This window comes from Coffea arabica, chromosome 8e (genome assembly GCF_036785885.1).
Source record: "Coffea arabica cultivar ET-39 chromosome 8e, Coffea Arabica ET-39 HiFi, whole genome shotgun sequence".
Lineage (NCBI taxonomy): Eukaryota > Viridiplantae > Streptophyta > Magnoliopsida > Gentianales > Rubiaceae > Coffea > Coffea arabica.
In genome coordinates, this window is record NC_092324.1 from 52,330,568 (window position 1) to 52,355,109 (window position 24,542).

Below are 24,542 nucleotides of genomic sequence, written 5' to 3' on the forward strand. Positions count from 1 at the left end.
CCAAACCCAAGATGCAGCAGCCATAGGGACAAGGTATAAAATCCAAACAAGACAACAAATGTCAATAAAAAACGGCTATTTATAATCTTGGATAATTTTATTGGCTGCAGACGAGAGATTTCTGAGCTTGAGATTCCTCATTTGTATCATTCTTGAAGGGATGCTGTAGCCAAGAGGTCTGACCGATAATTTGAGGATTTGCACTGAACAAAAAAAACTGACGATTTTTTTATTTTTTTTCGAAGAAACTGATGACTTATTCAAGGTGGTCGGGACATCAGCATCCCTTTGCATTATTAATGCTACAAAACCTTGTCATCAAGCATTTCTTTAAATCAAACAGAAGTATGAACACAGAGTATAATTGAATTTGGTAAGATTAATGACGCGCAATCTCATTGTGCAAGTCCATTCAACCTCTAGCTAAAGGACAGAGTTGCTGACATAGCAAGATTGTTGTTTTTGGATATCAACTATCCGTAAGCAACGGAAGCCTGGAGTCTTTCCTTCATTTGATATAGTTAACGTTGTTAAACTCGAACAGGATTGAAAAAAAAAGTCAGTCTGATCGAAAATCAGCACAACATCTGGGCTTGATTATTGCTAATCTTGATGGTCAATGGATCTGTCAAACCTAGTCAAAATAGGTTTATACATTTCAAGTTATATCAGCAAAAAGATGGAAAAAAAAATTAAACAAGAATAAATCTTTTTTTCAAGCTTTCAAAAGGTTTTACCGCTTTTGCAAACCAATCGGACCGAGCAGGATCACTCGCTAAATTGGCCATGGAAATTTCCTAGGGCCTCAAATGGAGCTAGGATCTTGTGAGTGAAGCGAAAGGCAAACCTTCGTGAGTGAAGCGGTCTTCATTTTCTGGCTTCACAAGATAATGACTTCTTGATTTTTTTTTTTATCACTAATTTGGCATTACTACCTTGGGTAGCAAAGTGGACCACAGCTTTAACTATGAAGGTTAAGTGATTAAAAATGTACTAATACAAGATGCCAAATGTGGTTTAACGTCATGTCTTTCGTCATTCCCTGCTTTCTTTTCTTGTCTAGGAACATGCTAGGACCCCCTAACTAAATTTTTACCGCAAGTAGGGAGGTTCAATTATCACAAGTATATATATGGAAGGCAATGCAACATGTTTAGATCAACTGGCGACAGCGCCAAAGCACTAATCCTTTTGCCACAGCAAGTCTTATCTAAATATCAATATTACCATCAACTGATCAACCTCATGTATTCCTATTTACTTTGTTCGGACCCATCATCCACTAAGTATTCTTTTCTTCTCTTTCTAATTAATTTACTGATTTGCCTTCTTCGTCTCTTTTTTTAATTTATTTATCCATTATTTTCATAATTCTCTAATTTGGTTTTGAGTTTTTTTACCATAATCTTTGCTTGTATTGTAATTTTTTCGCTTTAAAGTGCTCTTATTTTTTCTTTTCAAAAGTTATTTTTCACAAATACAACGTGATTTAACACAAATGACTAATAATCTAAAATGAAAATAATCCAAAAAATTGTAGACACACTTTTCCTTCAAATATAGAACATAATGCAATTTTAAATTACTTTAATCTAATTATTAGAAAATATGAACACATGTTGAAGTCAAAGTTTATACAATAAAGTAGAAAAGTGGAAAAGATTATAAAGTGTGTAAGAAGATTAACTGTATACGGGCACAATAAATAAGAAAATTCAAAGAAATAAAACCTGTTGGGTATACCAGAGGATTGAGTTCCAATGACATTACAATAGTAATCACACAATTTTCTCACAGTCTTTAATAAAACACACGAATGTAAAAGTAAAAAAAAAAAAAAATTGTAGACATTGAGGTTCTAATTTTATAATATGCAAAAAAAAAAAAAAAAAAAAAAAACTCTGGTATGGAGTATTAGATATGGCCTAAAAACCCCTTCTTTTCTTGTCAACGAACAAGAGTTTGTTCACTAAACTAGCCATTGCACCATGAAGGTTTAAGGTTCAACCAAATATGATGAAACCATTCAAGAATAGGTAAAGCACTTATAATAAGAAGCACGTGGAACCTAGAAAGAGATGGAAACAAATTGATAAAAATCTACGGTAATGTAATGGTTGCCAAAAAAAAAATTGAACCACATATTGCAAAGGTCTCAAAAAAATGAAAAGAAATTGTAAAATGGGAGAGAAGCAAAGAGACTAGAAGGAGTATAGGAGGGGAAGTGAGAGAGAGCTAAAAATATCATTGCTTTAATGAGATGGAGGAAGATAAAGAGTAATTAGTGGATAATAAGTTCCAACAAAATGAATCGAAATATATGAGGTTGACCAGTTGAGGGTAATATTGATATTTGGATAAGGACTGCTCTGACAAAAAAAATTATAGCTCTGACAGTATCGCCAACCTTAGATCAAGGGTTTTGCATGCCAACTATATATGGCAAGTTGCTAGTTAGGAAAGCAAATCCCAATAATGAGTTTGATGAGAAGTTGCTCACTTTAGGAGTAAAGTGAATGCAAAACAAGTATTTGTAGCAATTTTTATATTTTCTAATTGAATTAAACACAAACTTTCTGCTGATATCAAAGTTTGTGAACCACTAAGGTGGGTTCATTACGGTCCTATGGATACTTCAGCTGGTAGTGGTCAGATTCAAGCAGTCGGTTTGGCTGATTTTCACAATCTGAACTTTTATGCCCCAAAATGTTCATTACGGTCCTATGCGAAGGAACTGTACGCAGTAATGATCATTAGGCAAAAGCCCGAGTTAACGGTTTGCCCCTCTATCAATTGTCCAGTCCCAAAATTGTAAAATTCATTGAACAACCAGAGAAAGTATTAGCGGTCTTAGTCTTGGTGGAATAGGTTTTGGCGCTGAATCTGCACACTCCTGGGATATGCCTCTGGCAGCCAAGATCCGTTCTTGGTTTCTTTCCGATGCTTAAATTAAATCTCATAGCATCCAAGGCTCCACAGCCATTTAATTTCAAACTCAATCAAACGGGACAGCTTCTCTTTGGGAAATGGGAAGGCTGCTTGCTTCCAACTGTTCCGGAAGGAATATATAGGTATTTGATCAAGAAAACTAGAGACTGCGTTAATTTTGCCGTTAACCAATTAGGCTGCCCAAAAATATGAATCCGACCATCTGCTAGATAAGCACCAATATAGCAAAACACAAATGCAACATAGACATTACTTGGATTACTAATATAATCCTTTTCATTTTCTCTTCTCTCCTGCAAATGTTATAGCCCTTTTTCTTCCCTCCCTAAAGAGACAAATGAAGCCTTGGCTGATGATTTGTGAAAAGTTTTCGACACATGCGAAGGGATGCTATACCTTATCAGAAGGAAATTAGAAAAGCTAAAGCAAATATAATCGGTTAGGCACCGCTTATCACTATTTTGGCAAGTGATGCAGTTGTATGCTGGAAAGCCTCAATCCCAATACAAGAAATAATGCAGGACGTACAAGCATTATGATTAAATCTAATCTATGATGCTGTATGATTCTGAATTCATCAGCTAGCGTCCGACCAATAAAGACTCCACATGGTCCCAAATTTTGGTTGTCCTAATCCACAATTACTAATAATAGTAACCAAGAAAAGCATTGCTGTCCTAGGGGAAAAGGATACAAAAAGATATGGCTAAAATGGATAATCTGAATACCATTGGTCCTAAGAAGGTCAACAGAAGTTTTAAATACTCTAAAACGCATAGGAAAATGGTAATCTCCAATCACTCTAAAACATCAAAGATCACCAGAAAGCACAAGATCCAAGTGCATTGTCCTTTTCTACTGTGCCTCGGACCTAATATAGCGCACTAGGCTCATCATGGACTTGATTTTTGGATCAACCAATAACATGATGGAAAGATGGTTTCTTGACTTAATTTGTCTCGTTAATGGTTCAGATTAACCTGTAAGCTCTTTGTAGAGTGACCAGATTCACCTATCTCCTGTTTGCACATCACAGTGGCACAGTGAAACTGCAGGAAATCCAGCTTGGATTGGGTAAGTGGATCCAAAATTTCGTTGGACTGTAGAGTAGCGTGCCCTTTTGTCCTCGGTGGATTATTATCCTCAACACAGTTTAGAGTCATTATTCATTCGACTATCCTGCATATCTTAATCTGGATGGCTCAGTAACCGGGAGTGCTTCTGCAGACTGCAAAACTCTTATGGGGTATAATAACAAATACCTTTGTTCCGTTATAAGTAATTCATTTGCCCCACCTATTTCTATGTAAGTAAGATAAACCTAACGACCAGCCCATGACGTGATAGGATTAAATGAATCCTGAAGTATTTCATCCATAGGCCGTATTTTATTAAGTGAGGGCTATATTTTCATTTACAAACATGTGGCCAAGGATCTGCAAGTAACTGATGTTTCTCATTTCTCAAATGTGAATGCATGATCTTCTGAAGCTGCGATGTTAGAAGGAAAAGAAACGAGAAAAAACAAACAAACTCGTTCTACAGCACAATTACGGGAAATGCTTTACAAACTGCATTAAATCGAGGTTGAGGAGCAAAAACATCGAATATCAGAGGCAGATACGGTTGGAATTTTCATGTATTTATGCAGTTGTTATACTTCTTACATAACTTAGTACAAATTCACGCAAAGTTTACTGTATAGATATAGAGTTTATTCATGTACACTGATTCAAAGTATAATTACAAAATTTGCATAAATGTATACTAAATTTTCAACGAAGTACAATAATGGCATTGGCCCGAACCTGCCCCATTTCTCGGAAACACGCACTTGGAAAAAGTGCCAACCAAACATTCTGTATCTTTTTCTTTTTTGTTTCCCGAAACTATAGGAATTTTTATTAATGAGTCAAAACTGTGAAATATCGGCTCAAATATCTTTACATAAGCGTACCGTGACACTTAAGAATAGATATAGATTCTCTCATCATCCATCAGTATGCCTACTGCATATTCACTAATACTTATGCATAAATCCGTATCAGCGGTGTTTGCTACATAAAAAGAGCACAATTGAAACAAGCTACCTAAGCTATTAATGTCGACATTCTAATGTCTTTTGCTGCTCCAGCTTTAATCATTGAGATTAGCAGTTTGTTCCTCGAGCTAACTTTGATTTTCTGCCAACCAAACATTCTGTATCACTTGCATTATTATATCTTGCCATTACCTACAGTAAGGATTTGTCTTGTTTTGCCCGCCCCCTTATTGTGAAGTGCACACCACAGCGGAAGAAGCAAAACCTAAGGAAATTAAAATGAAGCTCCAGTCGAGATCAAGTTTCATGGACATGCTTACCCAGGTCAAAAGAGTTTTGAGGATTTGTGGAACAGGGGGGGGGGACCAAAATCCCACTAAACTTTGAAGCCTCTCATCACTCTCTCCCATTCTTACATCCCTCTAAAAGCTTAGCTTAAACCAGATGACATTTGCTTATACATGGTATGGAAACAATTAAGAAAAGGGGCCATTCAATCCAAGCCACTCCCATCTTTAAACATCCTTTTTGTCCATGATCGTCCTCACATGCATTCATTCCAGTTTAAAATTCTACTCATGCACTCATCCCATTCTATGCTCCGAAAATGATACTTTATTGTAAGCTTAAACGAATTTTGAAATTAAATCTACATGGCTTTTCTATTGTACTTTTACAGCTAGGATACATGGAATCGAATTACTTGTTTTATGCCGCAATACTAGGAATTACCTGAATTAAACTACCACTAACCATGTATATGATTTTGTGGGCGCCATGACGTACCTACAGGTAAAAAGCAGTTCAAGAAGAGAGTGCAAAAGTGTATATGTCATGCATTCAATGATAAAAGCGTATACATTATCAGTAATGCATAAAAGATTAGTTCTGTATGTATATATATGTGTGTATATATTTGGCATCAACCATTGTTGGCTAGGGCTACAGCCAAAGGAACACCCAACCAATTGGTCTCCACATGGAGTGTGCAGTCAAAAGCATTTGAGTCCTGCCACTAATCATCTTTTCTCTCACTTTCTCATCACCCAATCTGTTGATTTGTCAAGAAAACAAAAAATAGCCATCTTCCTGTGTGTCCTGTCCCTACTAAAGTTGTAAATCATCCCCTCTTGAACATCTCAAATCACATCGTTCATCATTTCACCATATACTACTACTGACGTTGATTATACTCCCAATGTTTTCCGGGCTAATCACGGACTAAAAAGCAGCCCCTTTTTAACGGGAAAATGTTGCAGACCATGGCGAAGTCGAACAAACAATAATATATTTTCCACCCCTAACAGAAAGCCACATTTGGGATTTTATTATCAATTATCAGCTTAGGACATCCAACTTTCTTTTTTTTTAAGGGGCAATAAGGTCACTAACGACTAGCATTAATTATTATTATTCTTACGGAAAAAGCAAAAAATTCGAGTACAATTGGACAGATGTCGGCTGATAAAGCAAGGCATAACAAATCTACCTTATTGCCTGATAATGCTCCGGGACAGACAAGCGCACACAAAGCCTCGATGTCATTGGCTTGTCCTTATGTTCGCCCGCGTTTTTCTATAATAATATATAGTAAATAAAGCTCCAAACTAAAGGCTTATACAACTAATCTGGGACTCTTATCACAGTTAGTTATTATGAAATTAATTCCACCGTACATATGCCGATGGTCCTATCAAAAGCAAAAGATCATGAAGAAATTAAAAGGATAAAGAAATTACTCGATGGAAAAAAAAATGGTAAGGATTTGGTCTACGCTGGTGAGCATTATTAACATCATGGACGGATGAAGTTACATCACTCAGATAAAAACTCCAATTTAGCCTCGTCGCAATTTCTTCGAAACTTCTTGCTAGAGCACACCAAGGCCGATATACTATAAGTCTTTTTTTTTTTTTGAATTTTTTTAGCAGAATAATGGTGAGATTTAAGGGACAACGAGGAGGAGTTAGAAAGGAATTTGAATCTAAAACTTTTAATTCTTTCGTCTCAATCTTGATTTTTTTTAAAAAAAAAAGAAACCTTTCCGACATCGATACGTAGATCATGAAGTTACACAAAGGATCAAATAATGACCTGTGTAATTTATATCGGCAGGAGTTGAAAAATCAATAAAAACATGTGCAATACGTACTATGTCGAAGTTGTCTGCTTGCTCCCACGTGAATGGGCTGGTGGTTGACGCCTCTTTCTCGGGACCGTCAGGTCCTGGGGTCGAACCTCCGCAGCAACATCGATTTTTCCGTGCATCTAACGTGCTAGGTCTGGTTGGGGCGCTAGGCCGGGCCGGAGTGGGATTAGTCGGGCCGCCTTTACGGACTTGACCCGGACACCCACTCCGTCGACAAAAAAAAAAGAAGTTGTCTGCTAATTGTATTGAAAATTCTTCAAACCTTAGTCTGATTACGTGTATGTGTTGTCTCTAGCCAACTGGGCCTGATACGGATATGAAATTGCAACTTGCTGGTTCTGTGTTGGGTGCGGAAGGGTATCTTGGTTTATGACCTTTGTAGGGTACAAAGAGTTGCTTGATGAGTAAAAGATGCAAAAGTACCCGTCATTGAATAGTTTACTGTAATTAATTATTTTCTTCCTCTTTTATGGATAAAATAATATTTGTTAATTTAAAGGTAAAGAATCAAATTAATTAAAGAGACTAAAACTTTCTCCTGTAAGCTGCAACTAACTACTGTGGAATCAACGGGAAAAAGCAGCTCGCTCAGCCCTCCTGTAAGATGCGCATCTTTTTCACGTTAACCTATTTTGATTCCATATTGGAAGACTTTTGGTGTCATTTTTTTTTTCCCCTTTTAACTGTCGCAGTCAGTTATTCAAGAATTGTTATTCTAGCTACGCACTTGGGAAATTGAGATGCAATTATAATATTTACTGAGACTAGAATCTTATAGTAGTCTTAGACTTCCTGCACCATATTAATTAGTCTCTTGCTTATATATCCATATTAAAAAAAATGATAGCATTAGTCCCTTGCTAGGTGCAGGAAGTATTAGTAGTTACAAATGACTTTGACCTACAAATGCCTCAACCACCATTTTTTTTAGATACTATGAAAATATATCCATACGTTCATTCTTAACAGGAAGTATTACTAGTTATTCTTCAACTCCAATATTACTAGTAGGTAGTAATAAAAAAAAGGAAATTTTTTTTTAAAAAAAAAGGATTTTAAAAAATGGGGGAAAAAAGCAGGTAAAAAGTGAAGGATCTAAAAATGCACATTTTGCGTAGTAAGAAAACAGATCATCTATAAGCGAAGATGGTTTAATTGATGAAGATCTGTTGACAAGGGATTCAAGGGGTTAATTGGAAGAAGCCAACAACCTTTTTTTTTTTTTGTATAATCCACAAGTATCCGTATCCGTTTTACGGTCTGTGACTAATGCTATTCGAATTGGGTCAGCTCATTTGCGGGGAAACTCTACCAACCAACGTTATCCTTTCCATTTTCATGAGTTTCAAACTAGAGATCTGATGATTAAAAAATACAAATTCCTTTCGCTTGCATCAACATCTATTGTTAAGAGGCCAACAACCTCGACTTTTCAGGGAACACCTTTGGAATAGGGGTGGGGGTTGGGATGGGGTTTGCTCTCGGTCTGTCCCAAATGCAAATTGAAAAAGATATGAATGGGAAAAGTAGGAAGCACACTTAAAAGTTGTACGCAATCATGCACACTGGACATATATGCATGGATGGTCCTCAAAATACCTATATGCTGCATTTTAGTCCAGCACGAGGAGAAGCTATCACTATTATTATAGCTGCAACGTAGGACTTGGACTATTGCCTTTGACCATGTCGCACCATTCATGTTGCTTCTTGAAGAGCTAGGCATTTACTGTCCTACACATAAATGTCCGACCTTTGGAGCAATAAATTATTTGTCCTTTGTTTTGGTTGGGATAAATACTGTTCTAACTCTAGGATTATCATAGGGGCAACCAAGTCATCGTACGTGGTAGTAATATTTGGCCAAATATATTACTCCATCTACAAGCCCGGAAATCGTAATATGCCATATATTCTACAACATGCACAAACTACATTTGATGTTGCACACAGCATCTATAAACATATACATCATTCCTAGTTGTGCACTAATTTTTTCTTGACCATTTACTTATGCAAATATATACATGCATATTTATACACACATATATATTCTATCAGAATTTTCAATTAGAGGACCCTTTGACTAGTTTGCTGCACTCAGTCCAATAGTATTAATGAGATTTGATTTTGTCATCACTGAAGATCTTGTGCATTAATTTTTTCTTGACCATTTACTTGTGCAAATATATACATGCATATATATATATACACACACATATATATTCTATCAGAATTTTCAATTAGAGGACCCTTTGACTAGTTTGCTGCACTCAGTCCAATAGTATTAATGAGATTTGATTTTGCTCTGTTTGGATTGTAAGTTATTTGAGATATTTTTACTGTAGCATTTTTTATGATGTGATGTATGTGAGATAAAAAGGTAATTGGGAAGATAAAAAGGTGTATTGAAAATTGTAATGATGATATAAGCAAACATATTTGGGGAAATAAAGGTCAATCCAAACAAACCCGTCATCACTGAAGATGTCATCACTTAGTCCAATGGTTGAGGTTGAAATTTCATAATTTATAGATTTTGAACTATAATCCCTTGATTCAGATGTTGAAACTTCAAGGTTTTAGAGATCTTGAATTTTGATCCCTCTTCTTCCTCCCTATTTCTTAAACTTCATCCCTTTCCTGTTAGGAGAAAAAAAAATTAACTTGATTTTGTCATCATCCATTTACAATTCTATTAGTACTTGCGGAACAAGAAATATATGCCATGGTTATTTGATGCATATAATGGAGGAAGAGGTCATAAATGACGCGATTATTTTGCTTATCATACAAAGAATATTGAGGCATAGCTTGGATAAAGGGAAGCGAGAAGCCAGAGTATTACTTCTTTGGAAGGTTTCATACGTGAAAAACGAAAAGAGATCCTAATCAAGCCCTTCAACCTGGTTCAGGTTTTCTTTCTTTGCATGGAAATGTAGCAGATCTTTCAAACAGTATCATGCAACATGAAAAATGTCAGCTTAGTACGCATCAAACCGTTCATTAACGAATTGAGTTTTTAAAATATGTACAAATAGCCTGAGCTTTTCTTGCATAAACTCAAAAGCATAGTTTTAGCTCTCGGCCGAGAAATCTTATTTATAATTTTGTGGTGCAAAAAGGACGACAAATTGTTTTTTGATTTAGATAAGGAGGCTAAAAACCTGTTTGAATTTGCATTTTTGGGGAGCTTTCAGATATTAAAAAAAAATACCGAAGTATTTTTTTGTAAGATGTGATATATGTGAGTTAAAAAATAATTAAAAATTTTTAAAAAAAATATTCTCACAAAAACCTTAAAAAATTATTCCACAAACAATGCAATCCAAACAAGCCCACATCTCTTGTCGCACGGTTTAGGTAGATATGTACATCTACTGTCATGCATAGTATGCATCCTTGTATTTGTCATAAGAAAGATCAATTTAAAGAAAATAAAAACAAATAGACTGCATTTACATGGTCGCAAACACAATGAAGTATAAGACAGATTGTTACTTCGCCCTCATTGTTTGCCCTATTAGGAAATGATGAGCACAAATTCTATTGGACGAGCAAAAGGTCTCTTTAAACAAATTAATTAAAATTGGCCTCATCCTGTTATACTTTCGCTTCTAGAGGATCTGCAAGTACTTCGCATTACCGGCTGATCTTTTCTAATTTTCTTGAAGGGACCGACAACTGCTTTTAGTGATGCAACATAAATCTTCGCTAGATTTTCTGGAATTTATAAACCTAGATAAAGCCCTCATGAAGCTCGATCCCATTTGAATTTAGACAAAGAAGAACCGGTCAAATTATGTATGCATTGGTATACTTTTTTTTTTTTTTTTTTAATGTTAATAATGCCTTCAACAGAAAAATCCCGGGTACCATCCAAGAAATTGCACGACCTGTAAAAATGGACTCATCTTCCCAACTTTGAAATTTATGACATGAATAATTATAAAACATTCTTTCGTTGTCAGAACAAAGTGAATAATTAGTTAATTATTATTGTCCACGATTTTTGACTTGGAATGCCCCTCCCCCAAAGACCCTTGTTTGGATTGTATTTTGTTAAATTTTTTGTAGAAAAATTGCTGTAGCGATTTAATATATATGAAATAAAAAGATGATTAGAAAATATGTTCGCGAAAAATGAAAGGTAAACTAAGCTGCATCGTTTAGCCATTGTGTTGGATATATAATACACTTAAACCACGATCAAAATCATAATGCTTTGTTTAGATATCCAAAAAATCTTTTGAACCTGCCAATGAGATTTTGATCAAGTAGTTAAAGCAAAAGATCATGAATTCAAGTTTTACTACTAAATGTGAGTTTCATCTAACTTTATGTTAGTTGTCATAACACTTTTCATGGGTTTGCTAGTTGTAGTATTGACCCTGGTTATAATCACTTTGTATTGATCCCACTATTGAGAATTACTTGTGAAAAATTCTAACCCTTTTTTGGACAAAAATGTACTTACTCGATGCCCGGCCGGCCATTCAACTGCTTAACGAAAACAAAAAAAAGAAAACCTTAAAATATTGACTTGATAGTGAAAATTGATACATATTTTCCGATTGTTATACTAGTAGTTGTTTGCTGGAGTAGCATATTCTTCACTTCCTCGCTGGAAAGTCAAGACCCTATTGCAGCTCCAATCGAAATAAAAAATCATCCCTCTGCACCAATTTCCAAATTCTCCTTTTTGTTATTCCAAATAATCTCGAATCCAAACACACTCTACCCAAGTAATCTTTTTGTGGACTCTCATGGAGTCACATATAAAAAATTTTCTTCCCATTCAAGCATTCTCACTTACAAAAAAAAAAACAAAAAGAGGATTGTTTGGCTTGCAACTCTTCAAGAGTTTTTAGACTGGCAACACTTTTTAGAAATATAATGTATGTAAGATTTAAAAAAAAAGTGATTAAATTTTGTGTCAGAAAAATAGTCACGAAAAATGCTAATTTTTTTCCCAGAAAAAAGCAGTCCAAACGAGCTAAGTTCAAAAAACAGCAATTCAAAAGTTAAAGTGCTTGGATCGGGATCGGGGTCGGGGTTCACTGACATCCCTATCGGCAAGGACATGGTAGAACCTGCCTAGACGCGAATGAATCACGAGGCGCGGCCTGGTCAGGGGATAGTACGACACTGAACGACGCCGTAGGGTCATTGGAAGGGTAGTCCTGTGTGAGGTCGACTTGTCCATTTGCAGCAGACAAAAGATGCAATGGACAATGACTAACCTCAGACGTGTAGGGCCACTTCCACGTGGAGCCGTCAGATTAACTCTGTACCATCCATCTGGACCACTGCACACCAGACCCAGCCCAACGCAAAACCCAGCCCACTCCCCCATCCCGCAGAGAAATTATTATGTTGCTGGGTGGATGCCTGCCGCCCAGTAGTACCAATTACTAAAAAGAAAAACAGTGCCCACGTGTTGTGAGGGGTCCACTTACAAGATCAGAGGCTGTTTGTGTAAATTTGAGGAGGTTCGGATATAATAAAGGTCAAACGTGAGGCTATGAAAATCCACGGAAAATAAATAATTGTAGAGTAATAATAATAGAGGAGCAGGAATTCTTTGCCGGGTTTACTTGAGCCAACCCTGTTGCTTGCCGGGAAGCAGACAACCAATGGGACGGCGACTCACTTTGAAAGTGTAACGGCAGCTACACGTTTCCCCATGCCTCCGTTTGCCCCTTTCCTCCTGCCGTTCAACGTAATACGATCAGGGGCTGTTTTGGAATCTTATCATTATTAGCCCGATTAACAACGTTGTACGACAACTCATTCTGTTTTCGGGATGAATCGTACGGGAGCATCTTGTAAACAATAATAATGTGTATTTTGTCATATGAAATATTAAACAATCAAATTTGTATTATCACCTTAAATTTTAGATGATGGAGTATCTCTTTAGCTTTTTCTTTCTATTTCGCAGTTTACAGCCCGTTTGATAAATGAGCTTTTTTTTTATTTATCTAAAATTTTATTATAACGTACTGTAGAAGTTGTAAAAAAAAATTTTAAAAAGTGTAAATTTTTAAATATTTTGAATTATATAATTTAAAAACTTTAATGAGTTTTCTGATATTATTATAACTAAAGTTGTTACAAAATTTTTAAAAAAAATAAATTTGGCAAAAAACTTATTTGCCAAAAACAGGCCTTACTACATTTGTTAAGGTTGATGACAAACTTTTTGCCTAACACTTACATAATATGTTAAAAAGTATTCACTGACGTTTTCAATTTTTAAGAAAACACCAAATTTCATGCATCCTGTTACATACGAAAACTAATTTCATGCATCCTGTTACATACGAAAACTTTCTAATGAGGTTTGTGTGGGTATGCATTATTTTGATTCTTTTTCCCCCTCTTTTTGAAGACTCTCAAAACACGTTCCATTTATGTCATATTACAAATAAAAAGGTATTATCAGTCTTAAAACTTTGTCAAGTGAATTGTTTTGTTTCTGTACTAAAACATGTAAATGGTTTCATTTATAATAATCAGTCTAGATTATGTAGCATGAAAGGGACATCTACGCTGTCGAACAAAGTAATTCTTTTTCATTTCTTTTGGGGATATATATAAAGAGAGTACTCGAGTTTTGGGGGAGGACAAAAAAAAAAACTCGATTGTGCACCACTATTACTAATATAAGGACATTATTTCAATTACAAGATTTTAATTACTAGCCGGTCTCCACTAGGAAATAAAATAATCATGCGTTTCAATTGATCCATGATATGATAAAAGCACGTATAAAAAGGAAAAGAAGCATTAATTGTTTAATTAGTAAAGTATTAACCATGATGCAAAAGAATGGCCCATGGAAGGCTCAGTCAAGCAAGCCTACTTATATCCCTTAATTAATAAATCAAAATAATCTAATCCAAGGAGTACATAGTAATCCTAATCCACCCTTCATCAACAAAACAATCGTCGTAACCGTCCATTTGCATTCAAAAATTAATCTTACCCATGGTTTGCTAGGTTAGCCCAAGACAATACACCTACGAAAAAACAAACTACACTCCACTTATAGGTTATCCAACGATTGTCATTGTCAGAGAGATTATATTATTATCTTATCGGATTAATCTTTTCTACACTGACAGTGTATACACTATCAGCATTAGATGAATGACAATTATGCACAATTTGAATTTGAAATTCAAGTTTTACACACATATCATGAATCAAATGATGATGGTATATACGCTGTCAGTGTATATAAGATTTGTACTCTTATCATTATTGGGCAGAAAACTTGCATAAAAATCACACATTCACATCTATAGGGTATAGAAATAAATTTATAAAATTAGTTGTGAGTTGAATATAAGCCTAAATCTTTTTTTTGTGCGCCTTCAAGGCACAAGATTAAAATAGAATGCGATGTGAGCTTTTACACAAAAACATAATTGAGAAGATGAACTTTAAAATTTAAATTCTAGTGGCATCACATAAATAGTAATTTTAAAAGCTACAAATATATATATAAAACTCTTTCAATTGTTATTTTTTATTATTTAAAAATTTAAGTATAAAACAAGAGACAAAATAGATTTAGAAAAAAAAGGGGACTAAAAGCAGCACCTAACCTTTTCAAAATTAAAAGAAAAAATAGTACGCAACTTTAAAAATTACGAGTCTGTCTATAACATTATTCTTATTTTCCTTCAAAGTTTTACAGTGAGCACGCCATTTTTCCTTTTAGCATTTCTTCCTATATTTGACGATCAGAAATAGAAAAATCCTAGGAAATTACTTTAAAAAAAAAAACAAAAAAAGAAATGCCTCCTGCATTTGCATTTGCCTGGGGTGGTCCAGGGACCACGGGCCCACACGGGGTACAGATCCATGCAGTAGTAGGCCACAGTACCCCCATGCCCCAACATTTCCCCCAGCCCTCCTTTTACCTCAGCTCCTCCCACGTCCCAGTCCCCACACTCTTAGGACTAGTACTGCTACTGGTATGCTGTAATACGCACTACACCACCACAGCTAAAAAAAAAAAAAAAAAAAGTAAAGCAGACAACCAAACCACGTTTGAGTCTAAAGGCCAAGATAGACAGAGAGAAAGCAACAAATCAGGGCGTATATTAAGCTGTTTTTCTGATTTCTAACGCCGTTTCTTGCATTTGCCTTTGCTCCTACAGAAGCCAGAGTCAGAGAGGGAGAGGGAGAGAATAGGAGGGAACTTTTTTGAGGTTCCTCTGCTTAAGCTGAAGCTCCAAATAGAGGGGGGGAAAGAAAAGAAAAGAAACTGGTTTTCCGACCAACTTTAACGGCTAAAGATTGGATTTTTAACTGTTCTCCATCACCGTCGGTTGGAATTGTAAAGCGAAAAGTTCCGAAAGCCCTTGCAGCAGTTTTAACTTCCATAGTAACGGTTATTTATGACACTGTTATTTAGTGGGTTTTATTGGGTTTTTGTTGTTCTTAATATGGTGTAACTGTATCACGAGTTACTAGTTCACTTTATTAGGGAAAAGGGAAGCTTGTCTTTTTAGCTTCCGTTCATGATTTAAGAGGGTTGGAGGATTTATTTGGTTTTTCCTAGTTTCTTTCATCATCATCATCATCATCAAAAAGTCTGCCTTAGTTCATGGCTAGTAGAGGGTCTTTAATTCAGCAGCACCAAAGCAATGGCTCAGTCGAAGGTCAATGTCAATTTGAGTCATAGTTTGTTCTTCCTCTTCTTTTGCTGGGTTTCTGGATAAATTCTCTGAAGCACGTGTTTTGTTCTTTTCCTTTTCTTTGTTTTTTTTTTTTGGGTTGGGATTTTCAGGTCAAGATGATCTGTATACAGAGCTATGGAAGGCCTGTGCCGGTCCGCTGGTGGATGTGCCAAAGCCTAAAGAGAGCGTTTACTATTTTCCACAAGGTCATATGGAACAAGTAAGTGTTCTATTTTCCCTTTTTTTTTAAAATTAATTTGTTTTTTAAAAACAAACTAAATGTTCAATTTAAGTTCTTTGATGGGATTGTACGAGTTAAAGTGAAAAGGAGCTTTGAAGTTTCTTTTTATGGGAAACCATTTTTGCTCCAATATGATGTTTCAAAGTTCACACTTGCTCCTTTTGGGGTTTGACGTATTTGCGCACACCTTTTGGGCTTGTATTAGTTGGAGGCGTCAACAAATCAGGAGTTAAATCAAAGGATTCCGATGTTTGGTCTGCCCCCAAAGATTCTTTGCAACGTTGTTGATATTCAGCTTCTGGTATGCTTTCCATATATCATCTGATGATCTAATTTATCCACCTACTTTTGGACTGCCCTTGTAATTTTCTTTCCTTTGGCCTCTCCTTTTAGGTAGTGTATTTTAGATTGGAGACTAATTTAATTTTCTTTAGTTACTGAAAGTGCTTAAAATTTTGTTGTGAACTATCTGTTAGTTTAGACCATGATATATGTGTTCTTCATCGCCTAAATTCCACAGTGGTAAGAAAGTTGTGCAGCTGTTAGTCGTGCAAGAAATAATCTTTTTCCCTTTTTATCTATCGATAGGCTGAACAGGAAACTGATGAGGTTTATGCACAGATTACTTTGATACCAGAACCCGATGTAAGAACATAATTTAACTGCTGTTTTTTTTTTCTGAATTAAAATTCATATTTGAGTTGGATGTAAATTTAACCATTCGTTAAAACGTGTAGCACACTGAGCAGACTTCTCCTGATTCATGCCCTTCTGAACCTCCGAAGCCTACAGTACACTCCTTCTGCAAGGTTTTGACTGCCTCCGATACAAGCACTCACGGAGGATTTTCTGTTCTTAGGAAGCATGCAAATGAATGCCTTCCTCCCCTGGTAGTGTCTTATTGTGTATGGCATGTTTAATTTTATCCGTACATCTAAAGTTGACGCCTTTTTCTTGATACCTGCTAGTATTTGATGAACTCGACTGCATTTCTGCTAGGACATGACACAGCCAGTTCCTACACAGGAACTGGTAGCCAAGGATCTTCATGGCACTGAATGGCACTTTAAACATATATTCAGAGGTGACGTTTCATTCTTCAGTTCTGCAGGATACTTGTTTACTCAATTAACATCTTTCGGATAATTTTTATTTGACTTTTGATTAGTCACCTACCATGCAACTAAATCTGTGTCCATCTGACTGTAATTGAACAGGACAACCGCGGAGACACTTGCTTACTACAGGATGGAGTACATTTGTTACTTCTAAGAGATTGGTAGCTGGAGATTCTTTTGTATTTCTCAGGTATTTTCCCCATGATGAATAGAATCAGGCAGAGACATGCATGAACATACTTGTATATTTAGATAGATATCTAGAAATACATCTTTCTTTGTCCATAATGGATATGTCTTTATGAAAAATTTCTAGGGGTGCAAGTGGAGAGCTTCGAGTTGGAGTCAGACGCTTTGCTCGTCAACAGAGTTCTATGCCATCATCTGTGATTTCAAGCCATAGCATGCACCTAGGAGTTCTTGCAACCGCATCTCATGCTGTTGCAACTGGAACCCTCTTTGTTGTTTACTACAAACCAAGGTGCAAATATATGTCCTCTTTTGGACTTGAAATTATCATTGCATGCAAAGCCTTTCTTAACAACATTTAATTCCTTTGTTGTGGAACCACATTTTTCAGGACAAGTCAGTTCATCATAGGATTGAACAAATATCTAGAGTCTATTAACAATGGTTTTGGTGTGGGCATGAGGTTTAAGATGCGATTTGAAGGGGAGGATTCTCCTGAACGAAGGTAGGATGGCATATATACTCTTGATTAGGTTGGATGATTTCTGGATAAATCTTCTAATATTTACTCGTTCTCTTACTACTCGTTTTAATATTTTGATCAGATTTAGTGGTACCATTGTTGGTGTTGAAGATATTTCTCTTCAATGGAAAGATTCTAAATGGCGGTCATTGAAGGTCAATACGTCCAGCTGGTCATCTAATTTCGATAGGCTTACTGTTTTTTAGAATAATTGGGGGTTAACTTGCTTTCTGTTTATGCGCAGGTTCAATGGGATGAACCTGCATCCATAACAAGACCAGAAAGGGTCTCACCTTGGGAGATAGAACCTTTTGTTGCTGCAGTACCTACAAGTCTAGTTCCATCAGTAACGGGAAAAAACAAAAGGCTTCGATCACATTCTGAACTTCTACCACCTGGTGAGATGAGCTTTTGCAACTTAATTGTCTTTATCCTCGCTGGGTTCTTTAGATAAACTGCAAAAAGCAACAGCTCAGTTCTTTAGATAAATTGCAACAAGCAACATTGTTTCTTTCTTGGTGTTCATAGAAAGTGCATCTTCAACTGCATCAGCTGTTTGGAATCCTCCTCATGATTCTCCTCTTGGAAATGGAACTGCAGAGTGTCCCAGAAGCCAACTTCGGTCTGCAAATCAGAATCATATGGACATTAGTTGTAGTCAACTCCAAGGTAGCAGGAACTGTAATTTAAGGACACATGCAGAGGGTGACTGGCTATCTTCTTCCCAGGGAAATACTTCTGTGAGTAGGTTTGCTGATGAAATGGAAAGCAAAAGTACCATTGCATGGACTACCCTTACCAGCTGTTCAGCCACCCCAGCAAAGTTGAGCAACCACTCTCAGTCTCATCTTCATGATGGCAGGAAGCCTGATACTGTTGCTAGCTGCCGATTGTTTGGCATTGATCTGATTAGTCCTTCAACTGGTGCCCTTGATAAAGAACTTCTGAAACCAGTAAATGCCTCAAATGTCACCACTCAAGAGTGTTTGCCAAACACATTATCTGGCTGTGGTTCTGAACATAAATCTGACCTCTCGAAGGATTCCAAAGATCAAATAGTGGGGCAGCTGCAGTTACCATCAAAGGAGGTACAAAGCAAGCAGAGTGGCTCAACAAGGAGTCGTACCAAGGTATACAATGCCTGGAAGGGCTAAAGTGGTTTGCCCTTTTTAGTGATGTATCTTGTGTTTGAGCATTTTTTTCACTTTGCAAGTGATTAAAAGCCAACATTTTTTCTTGTCTGTTTTATCTTTTGGAACCCTTTGTAAAGGTTCAAATGCAAGGAGTTGCAGTGGGCCGGGCAGTCGACTTGACAATGTTGACAGGGTACAATGAGCTTATAGTTGAACTGGAAAAGATGTTTGAAATCAAGGGAGAGCTTAGCCCTCGCAACAAATGGGAAATCATCTTCACAGATGATGAGGGGGATATGATGCTCATGGGAGATGATCCGTGGCCGTATGTTTACTTTTTGTTGTTCACCTTTAATTTAGCAATCTAACCCCCTTTTTCTCCTAGAGTAACAGTTCAAAACTTTCTTGCAGAGAATTCTGTAAAATGGTCAGAAGAATCTTCATTTGTTCTGGCCAGGATGTTAAGATAATGAGAGCAGGAAGCAAGCTTCCTCTACCTTCTGCGGATAATGATGGAACCACTTTCAACTGGGAAAACGGTGAAGATTGAGTAGGGAGCAACCCTTTTGTTTACGCCCCTCACTCCCTTTATTCTTATTGTCTCTTTTGTTACTTATCCCCTCTCGTATCGTGCAATTATTGTGTGGCGGGAGGTGTGGAAGGAGGCGGTGGTCATAGTAGGCATTGGTGGATAGAGTGCTTTCCAGTCTGACCCCCTAGAGGAATAACGACGATGAAGTTGTTAGCTAGTTTGCTGCCCAGTTTTGACAGCAGTCGAAAATTCAAACCTAGATTGAAGTTCGGAGTAAACGGTATCTGTACGTAGTACTAGGATCTATTAATGAAGAGGTAGGGTTATAGCCTTGTGTATATCAAAGGTGTTTCTGGTGAATGCGGTTTGGTGTAATATGTAGATATGTATGAAGTTTGGAGATTTATTCTTGCATCTGGTGATTCAGAAGTTGCAAGCTTCTCTTTGCAAGTGTACTGAATTGAGTTCAATATCAAAAGCTTCGCGCTTTTTAATCAGTGTACTGCCTATCTTCACTCTCTCTTTGCTCACGTATCTGACATATCTCAAATGCTGTATCAACTCTTTTATTTCTTCCCTGTAACCAAACTGCATCCTTAATGGCGACGAAAACGGTCGTATGCTGCATCTTTTCTTCACGTTAATACAAATGGTGCGCCAGATGTTAAAAAAAGAACCGATAGCACTGTTTGACCAGTGGTAAACAAGAAGATTCTATGCATGGCGGTGTGGAACGTGCTTAGGAATAAAACTCTCCGACTAGGAGACCAGACGAGACATTTCGTGGCGGCTGAGCCCAGGTGCAAATCGCTAAAGAGAAGATGGTGATATTTGAAAAAGGGAGGCTTCAGTCATTTCGGGGCCCCTTAATTAATGTTGTAAAGGTGGAAAACTACGTGATCCTCAGTCCTAATGAATTGGAGGTACGTAGGATAGCATCAGGAGAGGAGAGACATTTCAAGATTGGTAGGCGAGGGTAGAAATAGAATCAGAGAAAGAAGTCTTCGGGATGTGACAATGGGTGCGTTGACCTGAATTGACTTCGCGGGACAAAATAGTAGTACTACAAGGCAAACTGGCACACGAACACGAGGACTCTGTTTTCTCCGCTGGTTTTTCATGCTTATTTTGGCTGCCGCCTTGCCGTCTTGCAAGGGATCCTCCCTAGTGACGCGGTATAGCCGTATAGGACAGGACGCTAAGCAGCTCGTGATGACACTGGGAAGCTGCTCCATCATTTCCCTGCAACCCCTTCCAAAAAATGGAAACCTTTTTTTATGCATTTATTTTTCCACTCCAATCCAACATGAAGTGACTCCTCTAAATTCATTCTTACCAACAAACACTTCGTTTGTGTATATATTTTCGGTATACCAAGCAAGGGATTACTCAAGTCAAGTCTGCTTTCGGATGCCTATGACGCAAGTATGGTGGACTCTTTCCTGCACAGGACGTGGAAACGGATACTCAGCCGAACGCATAGAGGAGACGGGAATTGTTCAATATGTTTTACCAACTCTTATAAACCACCAAGATGATTGTTTCTGAAGACGTTGTCATCACAGTTAGTTGGGAGTCTCCTTGATGATAATTTCCAGGATGTTTTGCTTCCTTTTGAATTCGGATGTTGGAGAAACCATACATGGATCTAAGAAACATTTTCCGGTACCTTCGGCTTAGTCAATTTATTTGCAAAACATCATAATTCAATTTGTGAACCTCGGATGTTGGCCACACAAACCCAAAATCCCCAGAAATCTTTTTTGATGGCTTGCTGGGTTAATGTGCAGAAACGAAATTGACTTAACTTTGAGACCTGAGCTGAGTTGCGTTGAGCTGAGACCGCATGGACAGATGATTCATTAACAACATGCGATTGAAATTTGGACTTTAGGACGTGTTATGAGACTCGGAAGAGAAGAATCTTGTTGGCCCAGGCCCCCAAGGGATATTCATATTACCGTTCAAGGCTGTTTATTCGGTTTCACTTAGCCAGAAGTCAGTCCAACAGCTGATTTGTTATCTGTCCACCTTCAATGTTAAGCTCTACAATCTTGATACATGGGACTAATCTTTTAAGTAATTAATGTTATTTCTCTCTGTTTTTGTTTTCCTCCTTCCTTTTCATTACCACTAATCCAAAACTTGAAGGCTGAGGCCAATGGCTTCGGTTTGCGCGTCCCGTATAACTTTATATACACCGACAGCATCCCGTGAAAAACAGAGAAAATAGCAGTGCCTCCTCCTCCGCTTGCCCCCAGCTGTAGCTATCGGATGTCGGATGGGTGCGACTGGAGACTAAGGCCTTGACACAGGTTGTTCAATCATGCAAACTGGAGTCATCTCTGATGCAGATCCATACAACGTAGCTCGCTTCCTACAAACATATGCATGGCCCAGTTCCTGTTCAAGCATGGATTAGAATAAAAATTATAATTTTCTGTATATTGACAACGTATAAACTAGCACTGTGTCACATATGCAACATTTAAGGTTCTGATTCAAATTGCGATTAGCTGTCATGCATCTGCACTCATTAGTGTATATATAGTTGATGTAGAAAAGATTAATCTTTGCATTAGAACTAGAACAGAGCAGGGCTCGCAAGCAAGCAAAATGACTTCAAAATTTTAATTCTTGATTGGATATTTTTTTAATCATTATTATTATTATTACTTTTTTTAATGCAGAAGAAGTGGGATCTCAATTTTAGCAAATAGATCAAAACCTCCTCAGCCATCAATCACCAGCATTGACGAATTTAATCAATATTACCCTGTAGACATTGCATGGAATGTCTCATATCACTAGATGGAGCCAATTTCAGGTTGCCCTGTTGCAAATCATTATACTTGACTTTGTTCTGTAAAATCTTCTTTAGACTCTGTGTTCTTAATTTGTATTACAAATTTTAATTTGGGGTTCCATGGCTGTCCATTTGATGAAAAGTGCTCCTCATACGATTTTAATGTCTTGAAAGTCACGAGGCAAACCAGCACCCAACCCCAAAAGGAAAAACAAACAAACATCGTATATTCGTTACAATTTGACACGTTTACTCGCATTATGATTCTAATTTGCAGCATACGTATAAAGAACCTTTTTTTTTTTGTATGATTTGTTTATAAATGGCATTTTGATTTCGTACCTGAAGTAAATAAATGAAATTTCGCTTTCCAGATGCTACCAAAAAGAAGGGTTTTGCTTTCATTGCCCTCTTAGCTCCTCCAATAAATCTAGTCAAAACCACGTTATCCTACATGCATGCAGAATTTCTGTCACCTTCTTATGTTTGTTTGCAAGACATCGTTTTCAATTATAATTTTCCTAAATTCTTAATTTGAACTTGTTTATCACTGCCAAAACCGAAATAAATCCCAATCATGGCCGCTAATATCATGCACCGTATAATTACAAAACGCCTTTGTCATCACAAGATTACAAAATACTCGTATTGGCCGCGTGTCGTGAGTAAGAAACTAACATCTAGAAAGTTGCCTCGACTCTATTGGATTGTAATTTTTCGTGGAAAAATTTTTACATTCTTTATAAAGATATTTCTTAATTCCTTTTTTTATTTCATATATATCAAACATATTTTTCAAAAAAAATTCTAAAAATAGCAACCCAAACGAAAATTGAGAGTAATATTCACTGGACATAGGCTATCAATAACATTCAATTTATCTCAGTTACTCTTTTTTTCCTTAACGGTAAGAAACACACACACCCACTAATTTAGACAAATGCAGGAGTTAATCGAAAAATTTGTCCAAAAGCAATCTAAGGGGATCCACTAATTTATCTCAGTTACTCAATTGACCATTTTCAGCTCGAAATTTTTGCGTCAGAACATTGGATATCATGTGAAAATAGTCTCGTACGTCCATTTGACGTTTTGTCCAGAGAGCGTATAAAACTCTTTTCCACTATTTCCTGGGAAAGCCTATTATTAGGAGATCAATTTGCTCTAAAACATATTTTGTTAAGAGGACTTGACTGAAATAGTAATGCTGCTCGAGTCTCAATTATATGTGGAATCGTTGAAAAAGACTATGTAACTTTTCTTCAATGGGATATTCTAATTTAATGACTAGTACATGCCACTAGTCATTTGGTCCAGTGATCATCCCCTTCTTTGGGGATGCTGGAGGTCAGGGATTCAATCCCTACCTCCCACAACTTGCCATTCTACGTGGCTGGTCTTTGTCCCGCGGGTAAATTCACGACTGCGCTAGCCACCAAGCCAACATTATTGCTTCCATTCAAAGAGTCCAAACCAACATTATTGTTGTTTTTCTCTCCATCTTCTCGCTAGCCACCAAGCCAACATTATTGCTTCCATTCAAAGAGTCCAAACCAACATTATTGTTGTTTTTCTCTCTATCTTCTCGCTCTGCTTTGATGGCATTTCTTAATTCGTACTAAATCAGAAAAAACACAAAATAATAATTAAAAAAAGGTGTATTCCCAATTATTTGGATAGTTGATTATTTACAAAAGTTTATTTGCAGATATTATTAACATATTTTTTAATCACTTTTTTTTTAATCTAATATGCATCATATTAAAAAAGTGTTTACAGTATTAGTTTCAAAAAATTATTCTAAATAATTTTACTATCCAAATGGAAAGTTTTGTGAGCACGTACTTCTCCGAAAAAACCACCTACTTCATGCTCTTGGACACTTACATACAAACCCAAATTCTTGGAAATATTAGTTAAAAAGGAGAAAAGATTCTACAGTGTTTCGATATCACACTATTTATACAGCAATAGAGTTCTCTGTTATTCTATCTTGAAGAGGTAATTTTTCATCCTAAAATTTCATCATATATAATTTTTCACGTATTTTTTATAGTCAAAAGTCAATTATTGCATTTCTTGTGCTTTTAATTTTCAAGCAAGGGACTTGCAAAGTGGTTTAAAATAAGAAAAATATCAAGATCACAATTTTAAGCGTTATAAAA

At 36.6% G+C, this 24,542-nt stretch overlaps 1 protein-coding gene and 1 long non-coding RNA gene across 3 annotated transcripts; one reads left to right on the top strand and one right to left on the bottom strand.

Annotated features, from left to right (window-relative positions):
• Positions 1-312: 312 nt before the first annotated feature.
• On the bottom strand, positions 313-948 carry LOC140012556 (uncharacterized). The gene is made up of 2 exons (XR_011819739.1): positions 738-948; positions 313-634 (listed from the first exon to the last, which is right to left on the bottom strand). It is a non-coding gene; the product is annotated as an uncharacterized lncRNA (long non-coding RNA).
• A 14,154-nt stretch (positions 949-15,102) lies between these two features.
• On the top strand, positions 15,103-20,068 carry LOC113703877 (auxin response factor 9). 2 transcript variants are annotated; one of them, XM_027225368.2, is made up of 14 exons: positions 15,103-15,817; positions 15,946-16,055; positions 16,282-16,377; positions 16,665-16,721; positions 16,814-16,966; positions 17,076-17,160; positions 17,294-17,384; positions 17,511-17,675; positions 17,775-17,888; positions 17,989-18,061; positions 18,151-18,304; positions 18,435-19,036; positions 19,177-19,364; positions 19,451-20,068. In XM_027225368.2, the coding sequence occupies exons 1-14, from the start codon at positions 15,763-15,765 to the stop codon at positions 19,587-19,589; spliced, it is 2,082 nt and encodes a 693-aa protein (XP_027081169.1). In that variant the 5' UTR covers positions 15,103-15,762; the 3' UTR covers positions 19,590-20,068. The 2 variants fall into 2 exon arrangements, with proteins under 2 accessions (XP_027081169.1, XP_071917769.1); XM_072061668.1 differs by having other exon boundaries at positions 15,630-15,817; positions 18,507-19,036; positions 19,451-19,820.
• The last annotated feature ends 4,474 nt before the right edge of the window (positions 20,069-24,542 follow it).